Source organism: Vespa mandarinia, chromosome 18 (assembly GCF_050613455.1).
Source record: "Vespa mandarinia isolate Hongniang chromosome 18, ASM5061345v1, whole genome shotgun sequence".
NCBI lineage: Eukaryota > Metazoa > Arthropoda > Insecta > Hymenoptera > Vespidae > Vespa > Vespa mandarinia.
Window position 1 is genome coordinate 4,317,501 of NC_140827.1, and position 24,263 is coordinate 4,341,763.

The 24,263-nt window shown below is 27.7% G+C and overlaps 6 protein-coding genes across 15 annotated transcripts; 3 read left to right on the forward strand and 3 right to left on the reverse strand.

Annotated features, from left to right (window-relative positions):
- The first annotated feature begins 448 nt into the window (after positions 1-448).
- On the forward strand, positions 449-2,546 carry ND-B17 (NADH dehydrogenase (ubiquinone) B17 subunit). Of its 2 annotated transcripts, none has more exons than XM_035874816.2 (4): positions 449-607; positions 1,756-2,016; positions 2,098-2,199; positions 2,337-2,546. In XM_035874816.2, exons 2-4 carry the CDS (start codon positions 1,765-1,767, stop codon positions 2,475-2,477), a joined length of 495 nt encoding a protein of 164 aa, XP_035730709.1. In that variant the 5' UTR covers positions 449-607; positions 1,756-1,764; the 3' UTR covers positions 2,478-2,546. The 2 variants fall into 2 exon arrangements, with proteins under 2 accessions (XP_035730709.1, XP_035730710.1); XM_035874817.2 differs by lacking the exon at positions 449-607 and adding an exon at positions 1,298-1,412.
- Positions 2,547-2,883: 337 nt separating this feature from the next.
- Nup44A (nuclear pore complex protein Nup44A) lies at positions 2,884-6,157 on the reverse strand. Its single transcript, XM_035874793.2, has 6 exons — positions 5,768-6,157; positions 5,547-5,703; positions 5,222-5,480; positions 4,886-5,119; positions 4,479-4,800; positions 2,884-3,361 (listed from the first exon to the last, which is right to left on the reverse strand). Exons 1-6 carry the CDS (start codon positions 5,876-5,878, stop codon positions 3,185-3,187), a joined length of 1,260 nt encoding a protein of 419 aa, XP_035730686.1. The 5' UTR covers positions 5,879-6,157; the 3' UTR covers positions 2,884-3,184.
- Positions 6,158-6,455: 298 nt separating this feature from the next.
- LOC118445381 (ribosome biogenesis protein BOP1 homolog) lies at positions 6,456-9,943 on the forward strand. Its single transcript, XM_035874775.2, has 9 exons — positions 6,456-6,657; positions 6,717-7,284; positions 7,354-7,658; positions 7,739-8,417; positions 8,511-8,720; positions 8,801-9,081; positions 9,157-9,256; positions 9,344-9,539; positions 9,620-9,943. Exons 1-9 carry the CDS (start codon positions 6,553-6,555, stop codon positions 9,771-9,773), a joined length of 2,598 nt encoding a protein of 865 aa, XP_035730668.2. The 5' UTR covers positions 6,456-6,552; the 3' UTR covers positions 9,774-9,943.
- Positions 9,944-10,117: 174 nt separating this feature from the next.
- LOC118445386 (uncharacterized) lies at positions 10,118-12,775 on the reverse strand. The gene is made up of 3 exons (XM_035874790.2): positions 12,225-12,775; positions 11,778-12,101; positions 10,118-11,697 (listed from the first exon to the last, which is right to left on the reverse strand). Exons 1-3 carry the CDS (start codon positions 12,311-12,313, stop codon positions 10,233-10,235), a joined length of 1,878 nt encoding a protein of 625 aa, XP_035730683.1. The 5' UTR covers positions 12,314-12,775; the 3' UTR covers positions 10,118-10,232.
- A 231-nt stretch (positions 12,776-13,006) lies between these two features.
- On the forward strand, positions 13,007-18,295 carry Pex5 (peroxisomal biogenesis factor 5). Of its 9 annotated transcripts, XM_085662388.1 has the most exons (11): positions 13,008-13,452; positions 13,615-13,804; positions 14,316-14,675; positions 14,790-15,243; positions 15,328-15,871; positions 15,952-16,120; positions 16,253-16,410; positions 16,592-16,759; positions 16,961-17,077; positions 17,551-17,726; positions 18,156-18,291. In XM_085662388.1, the coding sequence occupies exons 2-9, from the start codon at positions 13,730-13,732 to the stop codon at positions 16,998-17,000; spliced, it is 1,968 nt and encodes a 655-aa protein (XP_085518514.1). In that variant the 5' UTR covers positions 13,008-13,452; positions 13,615-13,729; the 3' UTR covers positions 17,001-17,077; positions 17,551-17,726; positions 18,156-18,291. The 9 variants fall into 9 exon arrangements, with proteins under 9 accessions (XP_085518518.1, XP_085518514.1, XP_085518512.1 ...); XM_085662392.1 differs by having other exon boundaries at positions 13,007-13,452; positions 16,618-16,759; positions 16,961-17,726; positions 18,156-18,295; XM_085662386.1 differs by having other exon boundaries at positions 16,961-17,726; positions 18,156-18,294.
- Positions 18,296-19,637: 1,342 nt separating this feature from the next.
- Positions 19,638-24,185, reverse strand: LOC118445227 (BLOC-2 complex member HPS3). The gene is made up of 4 exons (XM_035874373.2): positions 23,729-24,185; positions 20,329-23,619; positions 20,123-20,237; positions 19,638-19,995 (listed from the first exon to the last, which is right to left on the reverse strand). The coding sequence occupies exons 2-4, from the start codon at positions 23,548-23,550 to the stop codon at positions 19,814-19,816; spliced, it is 3,519 nt and encodes a 1,172-aa protein (XP_035730266.2). The 5' UTR covers positions 23,551-23,619; positions 23,729-24,185; the 3' UTR covers positions 19,638-19,813.
- Positions 24,186-24,263: the final 78 nt, after the last annotated feature.

Sequence of the window (24,263 nt, forward strand, 5' to 3'; positions counted from 1 at the left end):
ATTTAAAAGTACATACATACATATACAAAATTCATTCATATTGGAACTTTAAAAACAATATGCAATCCATATCATAAATATCAACAAAAGTTTTGTCATATTAAATTATCATATAGTATCTCGACATATAATCATTGTACAAATAGTTAATATATATCATCCATATCTCTTTTCAAAGTTCTTTGTACTTATGAATGTCCAAACTATTGGTATGCATATCATGTTTTGATCAAACGTTGGTTTTTCTTTTATAATAGGTGTACGAAAAAAAAAGAAACGAAAATAAAAGTGTTTAGTGTTACTACAAGTATTTCCTTTAAGGTTATTCACTACCTCTTGTTCGAAGCATATGTGACTTCAGCGACAACTATGGATAAAATATGAACTACGAATACAAGCGGGGAACGCTGTCCCTACTATGCGCTTATCATATCAGTTTGTGTTGGTTATTCCCCTCTTATACGTACATAACAATTGGTTTCGTATGGATAGAATAAGTAATGTTATTATTACTGTGAGCTCGCACTTTTTAGTCTCTCTCTTATATGTATATCTTTCTTCGATGGTAGTGTGAGTCTCATTGTGATCTGTGCTAGATACGACATCGGTACGCATTTGTTTTACGAAAAATGCATACAAAATAATAAATAAATATGTACATAATATAAGTATATTTTTCTGTTTCTTCTTATTATTACTGTTTTTATTACTACATTATTATATTATATAATATTATTATAGTAAAAGTAGTAGTATAGTAATGATATGAAGTGAACTTCTACAGAGGTAACCATAACAAAATAACGCTGAAAGAAAAATCTTATATATTTATTATGTGGTAACGAACTCGTGTTTTAATCTATATTAAAAATAATATATAATATATATGTTCACTAATTATTAATTTTGAAAAAATAATCGACAAATGTATATACTTTGTCTTACGCTTGTTCTCATTAATGGTGTAAAAGTCATTATAAAACCAGATTTAGCGAACAGCTATAATATTTATCTGTTACAGTTTATATAATTTCTTTTAAAATGATCAAAAATTTTATCCGCTAAGCTTGATTGGTATGCTAGAGATTTGCAATTTTAATGAAATTTTTTGTACCATATAATAAATTTTAGATGCAGTTTACTTATTTTTATGTAATTATTCCAACGTAATTTTATTCGAATTTATATATAAAAAAATAATAACATATATTTTATCACCGTGTTTGTTGCCGATAAATTTATTAATTTCTTTGTGTGTGCATTTTTGTTAGTAAGTTCATAAGTTTCTTTATCATATGCACTCTCTGTCGGTAATATATACATCTTTACATTGCTTATCAATAGAACACTGACTTCTAACTTGTGACGTAATATCGGTTTAACCTATATCTTCATTTGGTGTCATTAAAAAGGTTTACTTTTGTATATTTTGTTGTTAAAATTTTAAATATATATATATATATATGTATGTATATAAATTTATATTTTGTATATATAATAACATACATATATAATAAAAATCATATAATATAATATTATATGATTTTTAATAATTACATAAATTGAATGTGCTTTTTATTCTATTTCTTTAAATCTTTTAAAGTGGTCTTTTACAATAATAGCAAAAGATAAAATTATAAAACCAAGTTTTAACTTTGTTTTTCATTAACTTTAAATTTAATTTTAACTTAAAGACTTTAATTTCTCAAATTATAAATTGCATAATATAATATAATTTGGTATTCTTCATTAAAGATAAACATCATGAGTGGGCCACCACAGAATACGGAGGACATGGCCATAATATTGGGGCGTCGTTTAACTAAAGAAAGAGAACGTTTGATAGGTATGACAGATGAAGAACGTGCATGGCGTGCAAAGTTTCTAAAGGATCAAATATTAGATCCCTCTGAACCCATAATACCACCAGATTATTATAAAAAAAGATATAATCCAATTAGAAGATTTTACAGAGCTCCTATGAATAAATTTGAAAATATGTTGGTTCCTCTAGTGGTAATTTGACATATCTTCATTATATTTATTTCTGAGAGAAAAATTGATGTCAAAATAATAATATTCATCATTTCATTATAGGGTCCTACTTTGGCTGATGGATTACGTCACATTGCAGCAAAGAGTATTATGGGAATAATTTTCATATACTCCGCTTATTACTACTTTAAATATAATAGACACGTGAGTTTTGCATTTACATTGATATCGATATTAATGATTTTCTAATAATACAAGTTTAGTTTATAATTTATTGCACTTTTTATATTATTTGTGTTACTATGATCTGCTTAATGATATAATTATATTATTTTATTTAGGAATGGATAAAATCAGGAGGCTGGAGAACTTCATTTTCACGTATTAAACAATTTCCAAGTGATCCAGGTTTCCCCAACACTGAGATACGATGCAAAGGCAATGAATTTGCAAAATATGGATTTGATAAATCACCCATATAAAATATAAATACTATTAGTGTATATATAGTTGTTTGATATAATAAATAAATGGAGTGGTAGAAAGGAAAATTGTGCCATTTATTATATCAATACTATTTCTTTCTGCTACAATTATAGTGAAGTATGTATTACTTTATTAGTATATATGTTACTATATTTTAACTTTATAATATTTTATTAATACCATATATGTTATATTATTCAATTTTCCCATAATGTTTTAGAATATGTATATGTATATGTATATGTATATGTATATATATATATATATATATATATATATATATATATATATATGTACGTGTATATATATATATATATGTGTGTGTATGTATGTATGTATGTATTCATGTATTTATGTATGCATGTATATAATTAATATTATATAAATCCCTTTACAGATAAATACATGTATCTGCAATATAAACAAGTTATTGATGTGAAGGCATAATATCCACAGTCTTTACTTAAATTTACTTTGTACATGTAACAAATATTGGCAGTTCATATAAATAATAAATTACTAATCTGTAACACACAATTGTTACAGGTAGATAAGTATATTAAACATTACATACGATAGTTGATATTCTACATTATCTTATTTGAATATAATCTTATAATTATACAATCACGCATAAACAATTTTTTATTCTAATTTGTATTATAAAAAAGCATCACATTATTATAATGAGCATCAAATAGAATTATTTTTTTACCTTCGGACGTTCTAAAAGTGGAAGTGGTGGTAATGATGATTCACCAGGATTGCCCAGCCAAACTGATTTACTAAAACGACCTTTTATCACAGGTGCTTGCCATTTATTATTGCACATAATAGTAGTCGTAGGTTTTTCTGCAGTGATCGTAGCCGTGGTTACAACCTTAAAAATGGAATAAAATTTACTTAGTATAGTTCAATGTACGATCGACAACTAAAATAAAGTTTTTCATTAATAATAATAGAGATTTTTAATAAGACGGATTTTTGTAAAATCGAACTTCGTTAAAGCTATATGATATGAAAATCTAAAAATTATTTATAAAGAAGATATTAAATGAATTAAGAGATAAATAGATAAGTTATAAGGAAGTTACGTTAAATAGAACTTAGAATTAACAAATTAATTTTTCATTTATCATAAACTACATAGATGTGTGTAAAAATGTTTTCAATATTAAGTATATCTCATAATTCTTCATAAAAAACAAATTTACATCTCATGTTATACTGCGAAGAAAAATAGTTCTTCTCTAGGAAAAAAATAAAAGCGTATTTAATAATATATATAAATTTTTATTAATAGTAAAATATTTTACAAATTTATCAGAAAGTAACTTCTATAATGTACATATAAAAGTATAAGTTTATAAACTATTGTAATGTTTAATTATTTTCTCTTTTTCCCAAATAATATTTTTATGATAATGATATTATAAGTATGATAACATAGGCCTTTATGTCTCTCTCAATAGCTTTTTTATCTCAGTTATAGTATTACAACTGAAGAATTAGAAACATCAGGTTCATTTTTCTCTGCACATAATTCAAATAATAACATAGAGGAGATACTTCATTAATTACTCCAAAATAACGAAGAGAGAACAATATTGATAATTATAAATAATCATAAATATGGTCTCTGAAACTATCATTAACGATATCCACGCATTTTCATTTCATAATACTTTTGAAAAGATACTTTATTGTGAAAATTTAAATTTAGTTGTAATAGCAAGACAAATGTAAATACTTTCACAAAAAAAAAAAAAAGAAAAAAAAGAAAAAAAAAAAAAGAAAAAAAAGGAAAGAAAAAAAAGAAAAAAAAAAGCAGCACAATAATACTTTTTATTTGATAAAATGTATGTGCTGGAGATATAATTTCAATATGTATCCATGTATTTGTCATCATAATAACAAAGATCATATGATTATTGATTGTGTTTAAATGGAAATCAATCTTATTTTCTATTCTAAAGTATATTCTAATGCCAAGGTACTTGATTTGGATGACTGATGGAACCCAATTTGTAGTATTTTGCGGTAGAAGGTGGTGGAATTCCTGTGGGTTGATTAGGTGGAGTAGCTGCAGCAGGAGTTTCAGCATTTTGAGCAGAAGTACCGTCCCCTTTCAGAACAGCAACGCATTTCCAATTGTTAATATAATTATCTTTCCATAATCGAACACAACCGTCATCACCAGAACTTGCTAAAATAGTTCCCATAATGTTCCAGCATACATGCCACACTGTAGTGTAATGATCATCAAATTGTGCAGCAGTGGTTATCTCGAAACGTGATAAACCATTTTGTGCACTCTCCCTATAGATATAATTAAAATAATATCATGATAAATATTCTCTATATTATTTTCTTTTTTTTTTAATTCGAAAAATTATTTACTTACTGCATCGGTTTTAAAATAATTATTCTTACATCCTTTGTGGCTACTGCTAACGTATGAAAACTTCTACCTAAATTAGGTGCAAACGCGATATCGTGAACTGGGTCAGTAATATTTGACAATGTTTCAGTTTTTGTCCATCGTCTACTACCCTCAGAATATTCATATATAAAAACTTTTCCTCCGCTAGATGAATTTGTATCATCGCTTCCAACTGCTATCATTGGTGGATGTAATCTAATGTATATATGAATACATTATTTATATATATATATGATTTTATATTCCAGAATGTATAAATCAAACATTTCTTCTTATACATGATAACATTTATTTTACCTTGATAACGATGGATTCCACGTGAGACAACTACATGGAAGTTTACAACTAATGTCATGTTGTAAAGTCCACTGACTCAAATTCATGATATCTGGTGCTTCGTATATTCTGATTACTCCATCTGCACTACAAGTAATCAATAAAAGTCCTAACATTTTTGGTGCAAATTTAACATCTGTGACAGATGTCCTGGAATCTACTAAATTTGTTCTTCTAACCCAATGGCGCATACCACGCTCTCCCGATCCTGATCCTTCAACTGTATTAAATACGAAGAAAGAATATAATACATAATACCATAAGACAAAAATTATGATATATATACCTATTTCTTCCCAAACGGCTGCAGTACGATCAAAAGAACAAGTTGCAAGAACTTGACCAAATTCAGGATGAGCCCATGTAACTTTCCAAACTGATCCACTATGCGCTTTCCACGAAGCAGTCAAGTGCCAATTTCCATGCTCATCTTCATCCCAGACCTATGTTTCAATGAGTATATTCAATAGTTTTCATTATATTTATTTCAATAACACATATCAATACCTTTACAAATTGATCACTTGAACATGTTGCCATTCGTTGCCCATAAAAATCATATGCAATGTCATGAATTAAATCCTTATGTTCCGCATTAATACTATGTGCTTCGAACATTGTTAATAATTTTATTTAAGGCAATTTACTTTGCTATTTATCGTATGCATATGTATCTATGTATATACACCGATCGTATATTCAAAAAGGTTAAGAAGTTTTGTGTCTCCCGCTATTGGCCTTGCTTAGAAATAATTGGTAAAATATTAATTATAATTCTAAATTACTTTATAAATATTACAAAATATAGTTTATAAACACTTGTTTCAGAATACGAATAATTATATTTATTTTAAATTTTATTGCAAAATTTATTTCCTCGAAGTAGGAATAAAAATATATACGTACATATACATATACATATATATATATATATATATACATATATATATACATATATATATATATATATACACACACACACACATACGTGTATCCCGATTAAAATAATTTACTCACTTAATCATAAATAATTTAATAACATGAACATTTATAATGTCATTAATTTTTTTCAATAATCATTTTATGTTAAAATTAAATATTTATAAGTTTAAGTGCATTTAAGTATGCAATTTTAGTTCCTTCAAAGAATCACTAGTATCGCTCTAATACAATATCATCTGTTTCTATTCTTCTATCGATATGTTCATCTCCTTTAGCTACAATGAATATGTGTGACCATGTGTTCAAATACTTTGTAAACTAATTTTTAGGTTCAGAAAAAGAAAACGAGAATGGGAATGCAAAAGAAATTTTTGAAACGAAAGCAAGAAAATATAAAAATCAATACTGACAAACAACAAAATGCTAAAGCTTCACAAGATTTGAAAAATACTGAGGTATAACCTTTTTTTGACTTATTTATCTTTTTCGATTTTTTACAATTTTGATATTTTAGGATTCAGACAGTGATGATTTACTTGTAACTGAACTAGATAGTAACGAAGATAGCACAGATGAAGAATTAGAAAATGACGATGATATACCTGAATCTGATGTAGAAAAAGATCCAATTGTTTTCACATCAGATGAAGAAGGTAGTGAATTAGAATTTGAGACTGATTCGGAAGATGATGATAGCAAGGAAAATAAAGAAAAAGAGGATGAGGATGAAGGTGAAGAAGAAGAAGAAGAAGAAGAAGAAGAAAGCGATAATAACGAAGAGAAAAAGCAGAAAAAAAATGATGTTAATAAATATAAAAATAAAACTAAAAATGAAAGTAAGGTTAAAGAAACTAAAATAGATTTAGACCTTAAACAGAAAAGTAAGAAGAATAAGTACGTAAATAATTTTAATAAATTAAACAAGGTAAAAGCGAAATTAAATTTTGGAGAATCTTCAAAATATGAAAGATGTAATAAAAAACTAGAAAAGGAGAATGATACTGATCCTCAGAATAATCAAGTAAACGTTTCAAATGAAACAGAATCAGTTAAGGACACTGAATTGAATGGTAAAGATAATGGTAAGTCAGATAAATTGAATTAAGCATAGAATCAAATATATGAATGATAATTTTATTCTTGCTATGTAGATGACGAATATGAATATGACAGTTCAGATGAAGAGGATATTCGTAATACCGTGGGTAATATACCTATGAAATGGTATGACGAATATGATCACATTGGTTATAGCTGGGAAGGTAAAAAAATATTGAAACCTGAGAAAGGTGATCAATTGGATAATTTCTTAAAGCGTATGGAGGATCCAGATTTTTGGAGAACAATAAAAGATCCTCAAACTGGACAAGATGTTGTACTTAGCGAAACTGACATACAGTTAATTACTAGGATACAAAAGCAAAAAATTCCTGATGTACAATTCAACGAATATACTGTAAGTGTAATATTTCTGTGATATAAAATTATTTTTAAATCTTTTGTTTTCTTTTTAATTATGTTCTATTAAATGTATAGCCATGGGTAGAATGGTTTACTTCAGAAGTTATGAAAACACCACTTCGTAATTTTCCCGAACACAAACGTTCATTCTTACCTTCTAAACCAGAAGCCAAAAAAGTATCAAAATTGGTACATGCATTAAAAATGGGCTGGATGAAATCCACAGCTGAAATGGAAAAAGAGAAACAACAAAAGGGTAAAGCACCAGACTTTTATATGCTATGGCAATCTGATGATCAAGCTGAAGAAATGCGTAGGATTCACAAACATATACCGGCACCTAAAAGACATTTGCCTGGTCATGCAGAGAGTTATAATCCTCCGCCAGAATATCTATTCGATAAGAAAGAACTTAAAGAATGGAATAAATTAAAGACAACTCCATGGAAAAGGAAGTTACATTTTATTCCACAAAAATATACTTCTTTAAGAGAAGTACCTGCATATCCTAAATATATCAAGGAAAGATTCCGAAGATGTCTAGATTTGTATTTGTGTCCTAGAGCATTAAAAATGAGATTGACGATAGAACCTGAAGCTTTGGTACCACAGTTACCTAGTCCAAAAGATTTGCAACCATTTCCAACTACAATGTCTATGGTCTTTAAAGGTCATACAGATATGATTCGAAGTATTACAGTGGATCCAATTGGACAGTACATTGCATCTGGTGGAGATGACATGACGTTGAAAAGTAGAAATCTATATGTTTATTTATTAACAACTATGATTTTTTTTTTTTTATAGTATTCGCAATGAGTTTGATTCTTATATTTCTTATTATTAGTTTGGGAAATAGCTACAGGCAGATGTACAAAAACAGTGCCTTGCAATGGTGTAATTAGAAGTGTTGCTTGGTGTCCTAATCAAGCAATGTCTCTCATAGCTGTTGCAGCGGATAAAAAAGTTCTCTTAATAAATCCAGGAGTTGGTGATCATCTTATTACTACTAAAACAGATCAATTATTAGAAATAATACCACAAAGTGATGTTATAGGTATTAATGTTGTTACTTTTTTGATCATTTTTATCATGCATTTATTCATCTAATATTATATTTATATATTATTTCAATAGTTAGCGAAAGAGTAAGATCAGCTGTACAATGGGAACAACAGGCAGAGGATGAATCGTGGAATAAAGGAATTAGAATAATATTAAATCATTTTAAAACCGTAAAGCAAGTAACATGGCATGGTAAAGGTGATTATTTTGCCGTAGTTATGCCTGATGGACAAAATAGATCTGTTTTAATAAATCAATTATCAAAAAGAAGATCTCAATTACCATTCACTAGATCAAAAGGTTTAATACAATGTGTATTGTTCCACCCAATAAGACCTTTTCTGTTTGTTGCGGTATGTTACATATTATGCTTAAATTAAATATATAATTAATTGTATTTTTTTATATTATCATGATATTATTTGTAGACTCAGAGAAATGTTAGAATATATGATTTAGTGAAACAAGAAATGGTGAAAAAACTATTGTCAAACTCACAATGGATATCAACAATGGCAATACATCCTGGTATGGTATTTGATCTTAGAACTGTATAATTTAATATTATATATATTATTAAATCATCCGTTATACTACTCTATATAATCATTTTAGGCGGTGACAATATTTTGGTTGGCACCTATGATCGTAAAATGTTATGGTTCGATTTGGATTTAAGTACGAAGCCATATCAAACGTTACGTTTACATGGTACAGGCGTACGTGGTGTAACTTTTCATAAGCGTTATCCACTTTTTGCTTCTGGTGCCGATGATAAAAGTCTCATTGTTTCACATGGAATGGTGTACAAGTAAGATGAAACCAATGTGTTTTATTCACCATTTCTTTTTCATATAGTATTAATATTATTAATGTCTTTCTCATTTTCAGTGATTTATTACAAAATCCTTTAATAGTACCATTGAAAAGATTATGTAATCATGAATCATATAATGATTTTGGAATTTTGGACGTCATGTTTCACCCTACTCAACCGTGGGTCTTTTCTGCAGGAGCTGATTCAACGATACGAATGTATACATAATACATTTATTAATTGTTAATTATTTTGATATAGAAACAAAGAATGTTGGAATATCATTCTGTGGCAGAATTGCAATAATGTATATTATTGCGTCTAAAGTATTATATATTTTCCATATATAATAAATTATAATGAATGAAATGTAAAAAACGAAAGACACGCGTAGGAACTTATATATTGCAACAATAGATGTGGTGATATACATATATATATACATATATATATATATATATACACACATGTATATATAGGGAAAGAACGAAGAAGTGAACAACTTTGTCATAAACTTTGAATAACAAAATTCATAAAGAATATATAACTCAAATTCTTATTAATATGTTTCTCTCTGTCGTACTATTACTCATCTGACGATGCCTATTAGAGGTACGAAAATGTAATATATAAATGAAATATGAGTTATATATATATATATATATATATATATATATATCGTGTATATTAAGATATAGGCGAATGGCCTAAACATTGCCATTCTGGTTGTCCACATTCACAAACACGTCCTGCATGACGTACATGAAAGACGGTTACTATACCCCTACTATCATCAAATTTACAAGTAATGTGTAAATTGTGAATTAAAAAGGTATAAAACTGATTTCCCCATCTTTGTCTCAAATATACCGATCGTGGATCTTCTCGAAGAACACTCTCGATGGCTCTTCTTTCTTCTTCTGCTTTATCTTCTAATATTTCATTCAAATGAGTCAAAGCTCGTTCATTAAAGACTACAGACAGTGTTCGTATATTTGGTCTCGATATCCATTCTGGAATTCTAACTTCAAAGGAAGCATTTTCTCTCAATTCGGTAGAACCTATTAAATTGATATCCTCTCTTTGTAATGAATTATTATCCGTAGTAGTTCTTACAGATACTGGAAAATTAGATAAAGTTTGAGAAGGTGTTAAAGTTTGAGGTTGAAAACCTTCTTCCCCATCAGGAGCTTCCCGAATACCCATACGTACTGGGGAATTATCAACTCTTGAATTTAATGCACATCTATGCAATAAATCTAAATCTGTACCGCAAACGGTATTTGGTCCATCTGCTCCATCCAGAAGTCTGGAATTACGAGAAGTATGAATTTCTGCGTAATTATCTCTATCGTTTCTCAATGTATAAATTGAGTCCACATTATTTTGATCGTTAAAAGATACATCTTGTAATCTGGTATTCAAAACTCCTATATCTTCCGAATCTGATTCTAAACTACGTACGTATGTATTATTTTCGAGTGTTGCAGTAAAATCTGATCTTGAATTAGATGATGTATTTACAATTGTATTGGATATTTCATACGAATTAGTATTTTCATTATTTTGTAAAGTACTCTCTGAATTAAGATTTGATGATTGAATATAATTCCTTGATTCTAGATAATTTTCCAAATTAGGATATCCTTGGAACTCTTCTGCTTGTAATCTAAGTGCAATTTCTTCATCTCTGGAAACATCTGCTTCTTGTACTATGTTATAAGAACCATTTCTAAGATATAAATCGGAAAGTCTATTTCTTGCATCGTTATTGGATCCAATATTGGTATTTAAATTTGATGTCTGATCTTGAATTAAATTAATACTTTCTTCCATATACTCGACTGATTCCACCTCATTCATAGGAAAGTCTAATAATCTATTGCACAATTTTTCTACGTGCAATGGATTGTCATATTGTGGAATGTAAGGTTTTATATCTAATACAGGCGTTTGATCTACCATATCAACGCCCTCAAAGTAAATGGTATAATTATCAATTTTTAATATTTTCACCAAACTTAAACCGATAGGACACGGGCGATGAGGAGAACGCGTAGAAAACACGCCTGTTCTGATACCATTCAATCTTGGTGGAGCCACTTTAGCACGAATGTGGGTCGAATCATTTCTATGGAAATGAAATATAATCCTAATACAAAAAGTTATGTTAATTGCTAAATAATTTAGAAATATGATATAATATAAATCTATTTATCTATTTAAATTTACCATAGGTGAGAAAAATCTTGTAAACCTTGCAGCGCGTGATCAGGATTAGTAAACACAGAATTATGAAGTAATATCTTTCCAGACGTCCTTCCAGAAATTCCAGGCTGTCGTGGTACACCTCTTTTATTGGGAAAGCAGGTAGATATCATCCCAATAGGTTTCAACTTTAAAGTATCGCCTTCGTTACTTGTACCAGGCTTTACCTCTTCCAGAGGTATCTTCTTGGATTCCAAATTAGTTGTACCATTTTTACTTAATTCCAAGAGACGTTTAATATTATTAATATCTTTTTCATGCATATATCGCAAGTTTTTTATTTGTTGCCTGAAAATTATACATTAATGATATTATGTTTAGCAGGTTATCGCGATACCAAATTCTTTCCAAGTTTCATGATTATAAAATAATCGGGAAAAAGAAAAAAAGAAATTTTAGAAGAAATTGTACCTTAAATTATTAATCTCGTTTCTAGCCGCCGTTAATTGACCAAGCATATGTTTCATATTTAAATCTGAACTTTGACAGTTCGATTCCATATTTAAATTTTACTGAGAACACGTATTACCGGCATTATCAAGGATGAACAGTTTATGATATAAGAAATATTATTTGAAAAGGACTTCCTTTTATCCAATTCTTGTAAATTTATCACCAAATTTTATCATTATAGATAGTATAACTCTGTGGGCTTTTATTTTTCACATATAATTAATATTTGTATTCTTTTCTAATTAATTGTACGTACATGCATATGCATACAAACAAAATATAATCATGATACAACGTGAATCGATAGCATATTCACTAAAAGTATGTATGATTTGTGCAACGACTGATACCACGAATGTGTACTTAAAATGTAAATATTTCATTAATATTTTTATTGAAATGACTGATATATTTTCCTTAGGGAATAATTAAAATTATAATAAAAAAATAATATATTCTGAAAAGAGAAAATGAACGAACAGGACGACGTCGTCTTCTCAGCACGAGATTGGTACGTGACTCATTGGACCGACCAATGGTGATCAACCATGTCGACCAATCGCGATTCCCTATATCTCATTGAACTACTTTGACAAAATGGCGACGCGAGAACAATTTTTGTGAGCATGCAGCTTATTGATCTTTGCAATAAGTGATGTACATGGCATATATATATACATATATATATATATATATATATGTTATGTATATATATATGTGTGTATGTGTGTGTATATACAATATATGCTTGCAAAAAGAAATTTATCGTTAATTAAAGAAAAACATTCTTTTTTAAATCTGTTTAAATAGTTATTGAGAATATGAAGTTGAAAACATCGATTGTTATTCTGTCCATACAAATTAACTTGTTATATAATATATATAGTTTCTATGCATAGAGATTGTATTCCCAATTCATGTGAATTGGGCCGGCTGTGTTAACGGCTTAACATGGCCTAACATTATCTTCTTCGATCGCATTATATGACAGTGACTTGCTATGGTCTTTTTATGCACGTCACACTTGCTTACCATACCAATTACATTTTAAACAATTAATCAATGTTGTTTCAATATTAAATGCGCATACATATGTCTAAATATTAGTATTTGACATAGCATAAACTGATTGCATTAAAAGAAAGAGTAAATAAATTACTAGATTATTATTATTAGTGAAACGAAGGTTTGTAACATTTAAATATTTGCACAATTGAATAATTCATTATACTCTTTTTTCGTATTATTAATTGGTACGAAGTTTGTAAGTGAAATCAAATCAAATACATATATTTCCATTATTAATCTTCCAAATATACTAACAACATCATTATTAATATTTACGCAGTGTACACCATTTTTAAAATACAGCTCACAATATCCCACATTGACGGTCGATATAAAAACAAAAATGGACTTTTTATGCAGTTGTACAAAGTTCCAGATGTGATGTGTCACTTTTGATGTGTATGCTCCTTCCTTTTCTCTTATCATCTATCTCTATTCGTCGACAGGAGACGTGCGTGAATAGCTCGAAAGTAAATATTAAATGTTAGTCGTTTTATAAACACGATTAAAATTATTCGAGAAAATATATTATTTATTATTTAATTTGATTTAATAATGATTTAAATAAACATATTCTAAAATGTAATAGGTATTTGTATATTATTAACAGAGACCAGTAAATAGTATAATCATTAAAAATAGATTGTTGTGAAAGACAGGAATTTAATAATGGATATACTATAATGTTAACACTTTTGCATTTGGGTGATATAACAGAGTAATAATCCTTATATTTTTTACAGTTTACATAATTAAAAATCATTAAAAATTATAAAATTAAATCTTATGTGACATCATGTCATTTATTTTATTTATAATTTCTAATGGTCAAAGGTTCCTAGTCTTAATTTTATATTTAAAAAGAAATAATATTAGGTTAATAACTAATAATTTTAATAATAAAATGACTTAGTAATATTTTATTAAGCATGAATATAATACAATATTTATTATACAGTTATACAAATTTGTTTTCTACAGTTAAAAAAAAACACAATGGCATTTCATGAATTAGTAGAAGGAGAATGTGGTGTTCCCAGTTCATTAATTCGCCTTACATCACATTTTGTGAAAGATCATGGCTTCAAGGAAGAAGGAATACATCGTCCTTTTATACCACCAGAATCATTTCAAGCCACAGATTCTGAACAGTTAGTGAAACAATTTATCGAAGAAACGTCATGTCCACAAACATTTCGAATGGATAATTTATTACAAGAGATGCGTGAAATCGATCAAAATATTCAACCACCTGTAGCAGCGCCAGGAGTAGTTAAGGAATTAACTGGTTTAGATACCTCTTGGGCAAATCAATATTTAGAATCTGGAAGACACTTTGATGTAACTTTCTTTTACTTTTTAATTCTCTTTTTACACACATTCAGATCTTATAATTTTATAATTAATATTATTTAGATTTAATATGTTTGATATTAAAATGAAAAATTCTTACAGGAACATCACACGGATGATATTTGGAATACATCAGTAATAAAAAACAATCAAATTCCGATCATTCAAGCTCAAGAAACTCACGAATTTGGATTGGATCCAAAATGGGCAGAAGAATATTTAGAACATAGCATAGATAATGTAGAAAACAATATTCCCAAGCATGAAGTAGCAGAAACAATAGAAAATAATGAAAATTCTAATTTAGTGTATTCTAAATTTATGAAATTTATGAGACAGGAGGGTGAAGTTCCAATAAAAAATGTTGAATTGTCATTACCAGATTCTAATAATACAGAGGATAATTGGCCAGAAGGATATGTCAACCAAAAACGTAATGAAAATATATCTGAGAATAGTAACAATGAAAATAAAGTTTTGAATCAAGTAGAAGAAGATTTATCTGTAGCTGGTACTTGGATCGATGAATTTGTAAAGGAAAATATATTTTCTGCGGGTAAATAAATAATATAATTTTGTTTTATTATTAAAATATTTAGTCAAAATTATGCGTAAAATTTCAATGATTATTTTATATTAGATGTTGACAATTACGAGTCTACATTTTGGACGCGTCTTCAAAATGAATGGGATAAGATATCATCATCGGATGATATTTCTACCGTACATCCATGGATATCAGAATATGAAGCGTATTACGATCCATTTAAGGATTACGCGTTTCATAATGAGAATCCTATGAAGAATTTACCTGATGCATTAGGGGAAGGTATAAAAAGACTGAATGTAGGTGATTTATCAAGTGCAGTTCTTTGTTTTGAAGCGGCGGTACAACAAGATGAAAATAATTCTGAAGCTTGGTTACTTCTTGGCAAGACTCAAGCAGAAAATGAACAAGATCCCTTAGCTATTTCTGCGTTAAAACGTTGCCTGAAACTTGATCCTTTAAATGGGACAGCCCTTATGGCCCTTGCAGTTTCTTATACAAATGAATCTTATCAAAAACAAGCATGTTTAACACTAAAAGAATGGCTATTGAAGAATGAGAAATATAAGCATCTTTCGATTTCAAAAACTGTCACAGAGCACAACCCAAGATCCAGTGTATCAACAATTTTATTTGAGTAAGCTCAATATCGTAAAAATTAAATATATATAATAAATATATAACAGAGAAAAAAACTTTTTCTTGTTTTTATTATAGTGATGTACACAAGGAAGTACAAAAATTATATATACAAGCAGCTAGAATGATTCCTCGAGACCAAATAGATGCCGATGTGCAATGCGGTCTTGGTGTATTATTCAATTTATCCAGCGAATATGATAAAGCTGCTGATTGCTTTCAAGCTGCTTTACAAGTTCGACCTGATGTATGTATATATTTACCATATAAAAATGTATAGCGCGCGTTATATTGAAATGAAGAATATTTTTATTCATAATAATATAAAACTTTTGTACTTGTTAAAAGAGAAAATACGATTTACTTTTTTTTTCCTAAGGATTCTAGATTATGGAATCGATTAGGAGCGACATTAGCCAATGGTCAGCGTTCAGAAGAAGCAATAAATGCGTACCATCGTGCCTTAGAATTATCGCCAGGTTTTATCAGAGCACGTTATAATCTTGGAATCTCTTGTGTTAATTTAGGAGCATATAAGTAAATAAAGAAATTGTATATCTTATATTGATATATCGTAATATCTAATTATATATTGAATTGTTACTTCTTTTGTTCTTCTTTTTTTTATATATATATATATATGTATATGTATATGTATATGTATATGTATATGTATATGTATATGTATATGTATATGTATATGTATATGTATATATAGAGAAGCTGGAGAACATTTACTAACAGCTTTGAATCAACAAGCTGCTGGTAGAGGAGTTCAAGGAGAATACATAACACCTAAAGCAATGTCGAACACGATATGGTCAACTCTCAGGCTAGTTTTATCATTGATGCACAAATATCATTTGAATGAAGCCATAGAAAATAGGTATTCTTTTTAATAATGTTAAAAGGATTTTCATTAATAATAGACTAATTATAAATATTACTTTTTTTCGTATTATTATTATTATTATTATATATATATATATATATATATATATATATACACATATTATATATATTATTTTTCATATTATACAATACATAAGTACTGTGCAATTACGTTCTAAGCTTTTCTTTGTTGCAGAGATTTATCAAAGTTAAATAAAGAATTTGAGATTGTATAGGCAGTTCCTGCCTTTAGCAGAAAATACAGAGATAGCAATGATTTGAGCATGAAATAACTGCATTATTATATATAAAGGCATGTATACTTCTGGAACCTCTGGGATGTAGTTATTATAAAAGAAATATGGTTTTTTCATTATTGAGATATAGAATAAATGAAATAAAAGATATTTTAAATAAATCACGAAACAGTTATATATATGCGTGTAATTGTACATGACATAACGTTCAAACAACTTTTCTATTTATATATATTTTGATCTTACAAGGGTGATTTTGATACTATATTTACATATATATAACACACATCATGAAAATAGTACTGGAACTTAACCACAATGGAATTTATTAATTGTTCTAATACATGAATTATTAAGTTCAACTGTAATAATCTTGTTGGATGAAAATATTATTACTTTCATAACTCAGTTGTAATATCATTAAAGTTATCATACTCAATTATGAAGTTGTTGTGAAGAAACAGTTATTAGCGAAGTTTATTGTTGTGCCAATTTATTGTTGAGACAAATAATTCACTATTCTATACAGATTAAATGAATGGAAAACACAGTGCGATGAAAAATAACACAATTATATAAATAAAAAAATTAATCTTTAATTTTAAAATAAAAATCATTACTCTCTATGTATTAATGGAACAATGCTGGCCATTATCCAATATTAAAGAATATATCTCATATTAATACAGTGTGACACGCTGCATGGTAAGTGAATAAAAATGTAATATTATTACATATTTTTTTTCATTAATATTCCAGGAAATGAAAGTTATTTAAAAATATCAGTTAACTCTTTCTCTGATTTTTTTCTTAAAAATAATTCTAATTTCTTCATTTATTCCTTATGAATATTGTGCAAGCACAATATATGATTTAGATTAAATTAATATTAAATAAATATTAATAATTCGTTTTTATATTAGAATTATCGCATTACTTTTTTTCATACAATTATTTTCTCTACCTTAAATAAAATTATTTCTTTAATTTTACTAAATAGATTGACTATATCTTTTATTAAAAAAAAAAAAGGGATATGGATATAGATTGTTAAATGAATCCTAAAGTTTTGTGGTATATGATTAAAATTTGTATTTATATATTTTTGACAATAATGATTTATAAATATTTCAGAACTCTAACGCAATTATATTGGATTTATAACAAAGAAAAATTATTCCTAAAGGCACATCAAAAAGAGTTACATATTTTATAATACAAATATTAATCGTGGAACACTAGGTTCTGTAGAATTAATAAATTTAATAAAAAATAATTATTTTAACGAAGTTTACTACTTCTATAATACATATTTTTTTCCCTATAGCAAATAGGATATCAAAATTCTATAATACAAGTATAAAAAAAAATCGATAGTTATAGTATAAATTAAACGAAATATGTAGTATTTAATGTTATACTCGTATTTAATATCAATTGATTCATGTGTTTAATATAAAAAAAATCCATCGTTTTCATTTCAAGATATTCATGCTTTGCTTATGAAATAAATTAATGAAGTTTTTTTTAATGACCTTTGTTCATAAGAGGGTCGAGTAATATATATATATATATACATATATACATATATATGTGTATATATGTATATAAAATCACGTGTATCTAAAAATTCTTGACATATATAAGCAGTAGAATTACAATCGCAAATCTATGTGTATAAATAGTTATGTTACGCACTCATAAATAATTATTAATGATCATTTACTATATAGATATAGATATATCTATATTCTATATAGATATCTATATTCTATATAGATAGAGAAGTTAAGAATTATTAGATAAAAAAATTTACAGAAATAGTAAGACATAACTCAGTTTTACTTTAACAATGTAAAATATGCAAAAATCTTCTATTATCTGAATATTATTGTGTATACCATATACTATTTTATTACACATGCATAAATATAGTTTTTAGGAGAATTCTTACAAATGAAATATATCAAAATTACAAGACACATACTCAATGTAAGAGATTTCATTTTATCCAATTTTTTAATCAAATACATTATTTTTAAGAATAAGAATTTGTTTATCCTATTTGCTTCAGAACAGTATATATTTAAATGTAAACTACAATAGATCTCTCTATATAGAACATTGCAACAGCTGATTATATCATAATTTTTCATTTATATATTCTCCTTTTTTTTCTTTTTTCTTTTAATTCATTTCAATTAATTTATAACATTCCATAAATCAAAGAATATGCTCAACACGTTTTGCTATAGATATACCTTTCAAATATTTGACGAAAAATAGGATGCTGTTGTTGAAAAGTACATTCGTTTGAAATTGAAATAATATTATACTAATTAATTTTTATATATTAATAATGCCGAATTAATATAAGATAACAATTTATCAAAATTAATATCACAGTAAATTATTTTAAGATGTAGTAAAATCTAACAGGAACAAACAAATAACTCGAATTTGGCAATTGACGAAATAAAAAAAATTATTATCAAAGTAAATATAAAGACAGAACTACACGGATAAAAAGAAAATATATATATATATATATATATATATATATATATATTTTTTTTTTTTTTAATAGCAGTATGTAATACATACATGTTATAGGATTTATTTTTTAATCGGATATATTTGATTTCTATTCCTTTCTTTGAAATAGGTGTACTTTATTATATTTATGTAATTTCATATATAACTTTCTAATTCCTTTAATAATTGTTATATACGTCCTCAAATTTATTTGTCTCTTTATATGTGATTCATAAGTAAAATTACCTAAGATGATTTTACAACTTCAAAGTTGATAATAATTGTTGGCTAGTTTCTATTATTAATGATTTCACATGATCTGCATGCATAATCTGAGTACACATTTCAGTACATTTTTGAAAAGCCATCGCATTATCTTTTGGTAAAATATGATGTAGACTTTTCAAAGGTAAAACGTGCGGTAAATGATGTAAAGTTTCTGCAATTATAAATAATTTCTAAGCATTTTAAGAAAAGAAATTAAAAAAAATAAATAATTATACCAAATCATATATAAATATTGTGCAGTTATTCAAAAATAATTGTTTTTCCATAACACAACTTACCCTTCATGATTTCGCTGTATAAGCAATGTAATTCTGTTTGTTCAGTAAATGCAGAAATTCTACTCTGTAATAACTCGATAAGATATTTCCACTCTACTTCTTTCGTATATTTATCCTGAAATAATTGAAACAAAAATCTTATATAGCTTTCGCATAAAATAAGCTAATAAGAATAATTAGTTTAATGAATAAGATTCTTATTTTACCTTTGCATATTGTAAAATTGCTTGAGGACAATTATCTATTAAAATTAATGTTACTTCTTCAGTATCTTGTATATATAAAGTTTTAAGTGATAAACTGCCATCAATATTTTGAGATTCAAGAAATTGTTTTACTTCCTGTAAACATTCAAGAGGTATAAATTCATATGATAGTACACATTGTAATTTGAACAATTCAGGATGAATGGTTTTCCCTATATCAGACATTGCAGTCATATTTATGAAATCTTTGAAATCATTACTAGTTAAAATAGCTTGATAATCCTTTGCATATGGAGGCATTTTATTTAAGTACTGTGGCCTGCATTTTGCAAATATAAAATCTCTGTCGATATTGTCTTTATGTTCCTTGCCTTCGATATTGTACATTTTTGTTTGCGTCAATTTACCCAAGTATGAACGTACTAATAATTTAAATGCTTCTACCATAGCAAAATCGGAACGTATTTTATTTCTATTTATGTTAGATAGATCGATCATCGATTTAACGTTAAAATAATTATGGAAATATTTTTCTATAAAAATTTGTAAGGCTGCTGCAGCATTGTGACCATCTCTTCCAACGCGAGAAGGTAGATAATCTAAAAAGGCTTGTAAGATTTGATGCAAAGATAAACCATTGTTATCTTCTTCTATTATTTGTATAAGTATCTCAGCAAATGCAATGGTTTTCTTATGCAACAACATTCCAGCAAAATCTGAAAATGTAGGGACTAGAGTACTTCTTTTCTTTACTGCTGTCATCTCAAATAATAAATCCCAGTGTTCCAAAATCATTTTTTTAATGCATTGTACAGAAACATGTTCTAGGATTTCTTCAGCATGATCTTGTTTTTGATTTTGTACATACAGCAATGCTAATGCAAGACGAATTGGATCGCATATCTCATATGATAATAGTAAATTTATTAACTTATCTGTCATGTAATCTCTCAGTACCACACTTCCAAAAATTAATTTCAATAATTCCTGCTTTTTCAATCTGCAGATGATTTCTATAATATTGTGTCCTTGAAATAGAGTATCAGCTTCGGTGCCACATCTCATTATCAACAGAATGTCAGTTAAAAATATTATAAGACCCGGTGCATCCTGAGTTGACTTCCTCGATAACACTTCAGAAGGTTTTAAGCCTGACATCTTGTAATAAGGTATGCACAGTTCCCAATCTGATTCATATTCTGAACGTATATAATAATCTCCCAATAATGCACAAGATTGGTTGTACAAATTTTTTAATTTCAACCAATTTCTGTGTGCAGCATCATCGTCATCATTATCAAAACCACAGTAAGAACTATCTTTAGCTAAGCGTATTAATGCGTGAGCCTCACCCAATAAATGTCTATATGTACTTGGACTCGATGATTTATGGCTTCTTGCAGCATTTAGAATATCATAATATACAGTCTCCAGCTTAGGTAGGATTAATGAATATAATGTCCAAGAATTGTCAGCTTTAGCTAATAAAACTAAATAACTTTTTGTGTGCAATAGCTTTTGTATACCCAAAAATGGTCTCAATCCTATCAGACATACAGGTTCTGTGATATTTGGACAGGTCACTTTATATTGATCAATATCATTTAACATTTTTGCTACATAATGAGATAAGCGTAATGTGTAAGATTCTAAACCAACGTCAGTCAATGCATGAAGTACCGTATGCTCGAGTGCAACGTGATTAACGGGTGCGGTAAATGGATAAGTTGTTAAACAAGTTGCGTCTAAAGGATTAGTACTCGTTGCTGAAAAATGATAAAGATATCCTTCTTGTATTGTACATACAAAGCAACTTACACCTTGCAAGTATTTGTATTTATCAGATCTTAAAATTGACTTCTTTATGCAAGATCCATTACATTCTTTTCTCATATATAATGGTTTTAACACCGAACATTTGAAATACTCCATGTTTCTATCTACTTCTGATTTATTATTAGTGATAGCGATTCTGAGAGATAGTAAATTTTTTACAGTATAATTTTCAGACCAACCAGAATCAGGCGAATTAGTTTTTATAAAAACCTTCATATCCGGTGGATTTAAAGTGAAAGGACTAAGAGTATGTCCAGGACCGATTCTTTCTAAACTTATTGATGGAAAATTTATAGTCAATGGTTGTGAATTTGTATCGATAATTTCTTGACCAACTAACCTTTGTAATTCTTCTTTTTCATTATATATCAAATGATCCCAGTCGATAAGTTCATTATTTTTTTTTGATTTTATTTTCTTGATATCTGTTGTCTCTGATTTGCACCATGCATTTATCTTTGGCGTTACGTTCTTTTTGTTTTTACTCTTTGTACTTGATGCATCATTATTCTCTAACGTAAGATGCTGTTCTGAAGTTTTGTGCTTCAAATTTGTTCCTTGAGCAATTGTTTCTTGGTCCTGATTACTAGACGTATGATTATTATCTATAAGCGATGAGTCATTAGATATTGAAGTTTTGTCAATTGATGATGATTCATTAGTAGACGTTAATGAGCTAAGTTGATCTATATCTTCATACATAGAATTGGTTAATCGAAAAACGCATAAATTGGTACTATCCATAATAATTATAAAATCTTCCGCTATTTCCATACGCATAGGTGAAAATGAGAATCCTAAAGACCAAGGCCTTGCCTCAAAATCTATAAATTTCAATTTTGATAATTGTTGTGTTTCAACTTTATATTCGTGAAGTATAGCGGTACCTCCCGAAGCAACTAATAAATTTCCAGTACTTTGACAGCAAGCTATTAATGTTGGTTGCACGCTCAAAGGCAATTCTATCATTTCCAAACTATTCAATGGTCGATTTAAACTAGGAGTTACACGGCCTGCAATTCTAGCTCGCATCGGTTGACTTTGATCTTTTACTACTGCCCAATTTACATATATTCTTACAAAATTATTGGTAACTTTGTTCCCATGGTTATTACTTATATTGTCCCTAGAATATTTTGATTCTAATGTCACAACATAATCTCCTTTAGAACAATGTAATATTTGATTAATCATATCAACAGTTGGAAATATTGTATGCAATTTTATATCAGATGGCATTAGCTCCCATACTTCAACACAATGTGTTGAAAGAGCTAGCAATAACATTTCTCGTCCATTAGTATTTGCAACGCATGTTGCAGTTGGTTCCTCGATTTGGGTAACATTTTGTCCCAAAAAATTATGTACTGTTATAACTCGCACCATGTTCACTTCGCTGATATAATCTTTCGAGACATAATTATAAAGTAAATAAATCCTTTCTTTTCAAAAGACCTATAATATTTATAAATAAAAAAACAAAAAGAAAAAAGAATCCGATAAACTATGTATATTAATAGCATAAATAATTTATGTTACTTCAAAGATGAAAATGAATTTTTACCTTGTTGCAAATAATCAAACGAAGCATATGAAATCTTTATTTCACACACATCTCTTGTCTTATAGAAATAAAAATATTTTTATAATCTTCTCTCTCAATAGAGATACCAAAGTATTAAAGTTATATGTTTTCGAGTTATCTCTAATAATAACTTTTATATATGTACAATGAGGAATGATAATTACGATTAACAATAATAAACGTATTGAAATTCACTTGGGAGTATCGAACGAAAAAACATTCTTCGCAATAATTAATAATTTTTAATTAATTAGTCTTTTTATCTAAAAAATAACATATACGGCTAAACAGCTATGTACACAAGGAGGATATAGAAACATGTCAAAATCAACACTCGACTTGTTTGACATTTTCCATTTACCTTAAGCATGCGCAGATTCATTTATAGATACATAAGCGATCTCAGCGCCACGTATACGTTCTCATCTAATCAACTTAAATTAATATTACATTGCTAGCCCTGTAAATCATTAAAAGAAATATCTTTTATTATATATTTATTTAATAATATTCG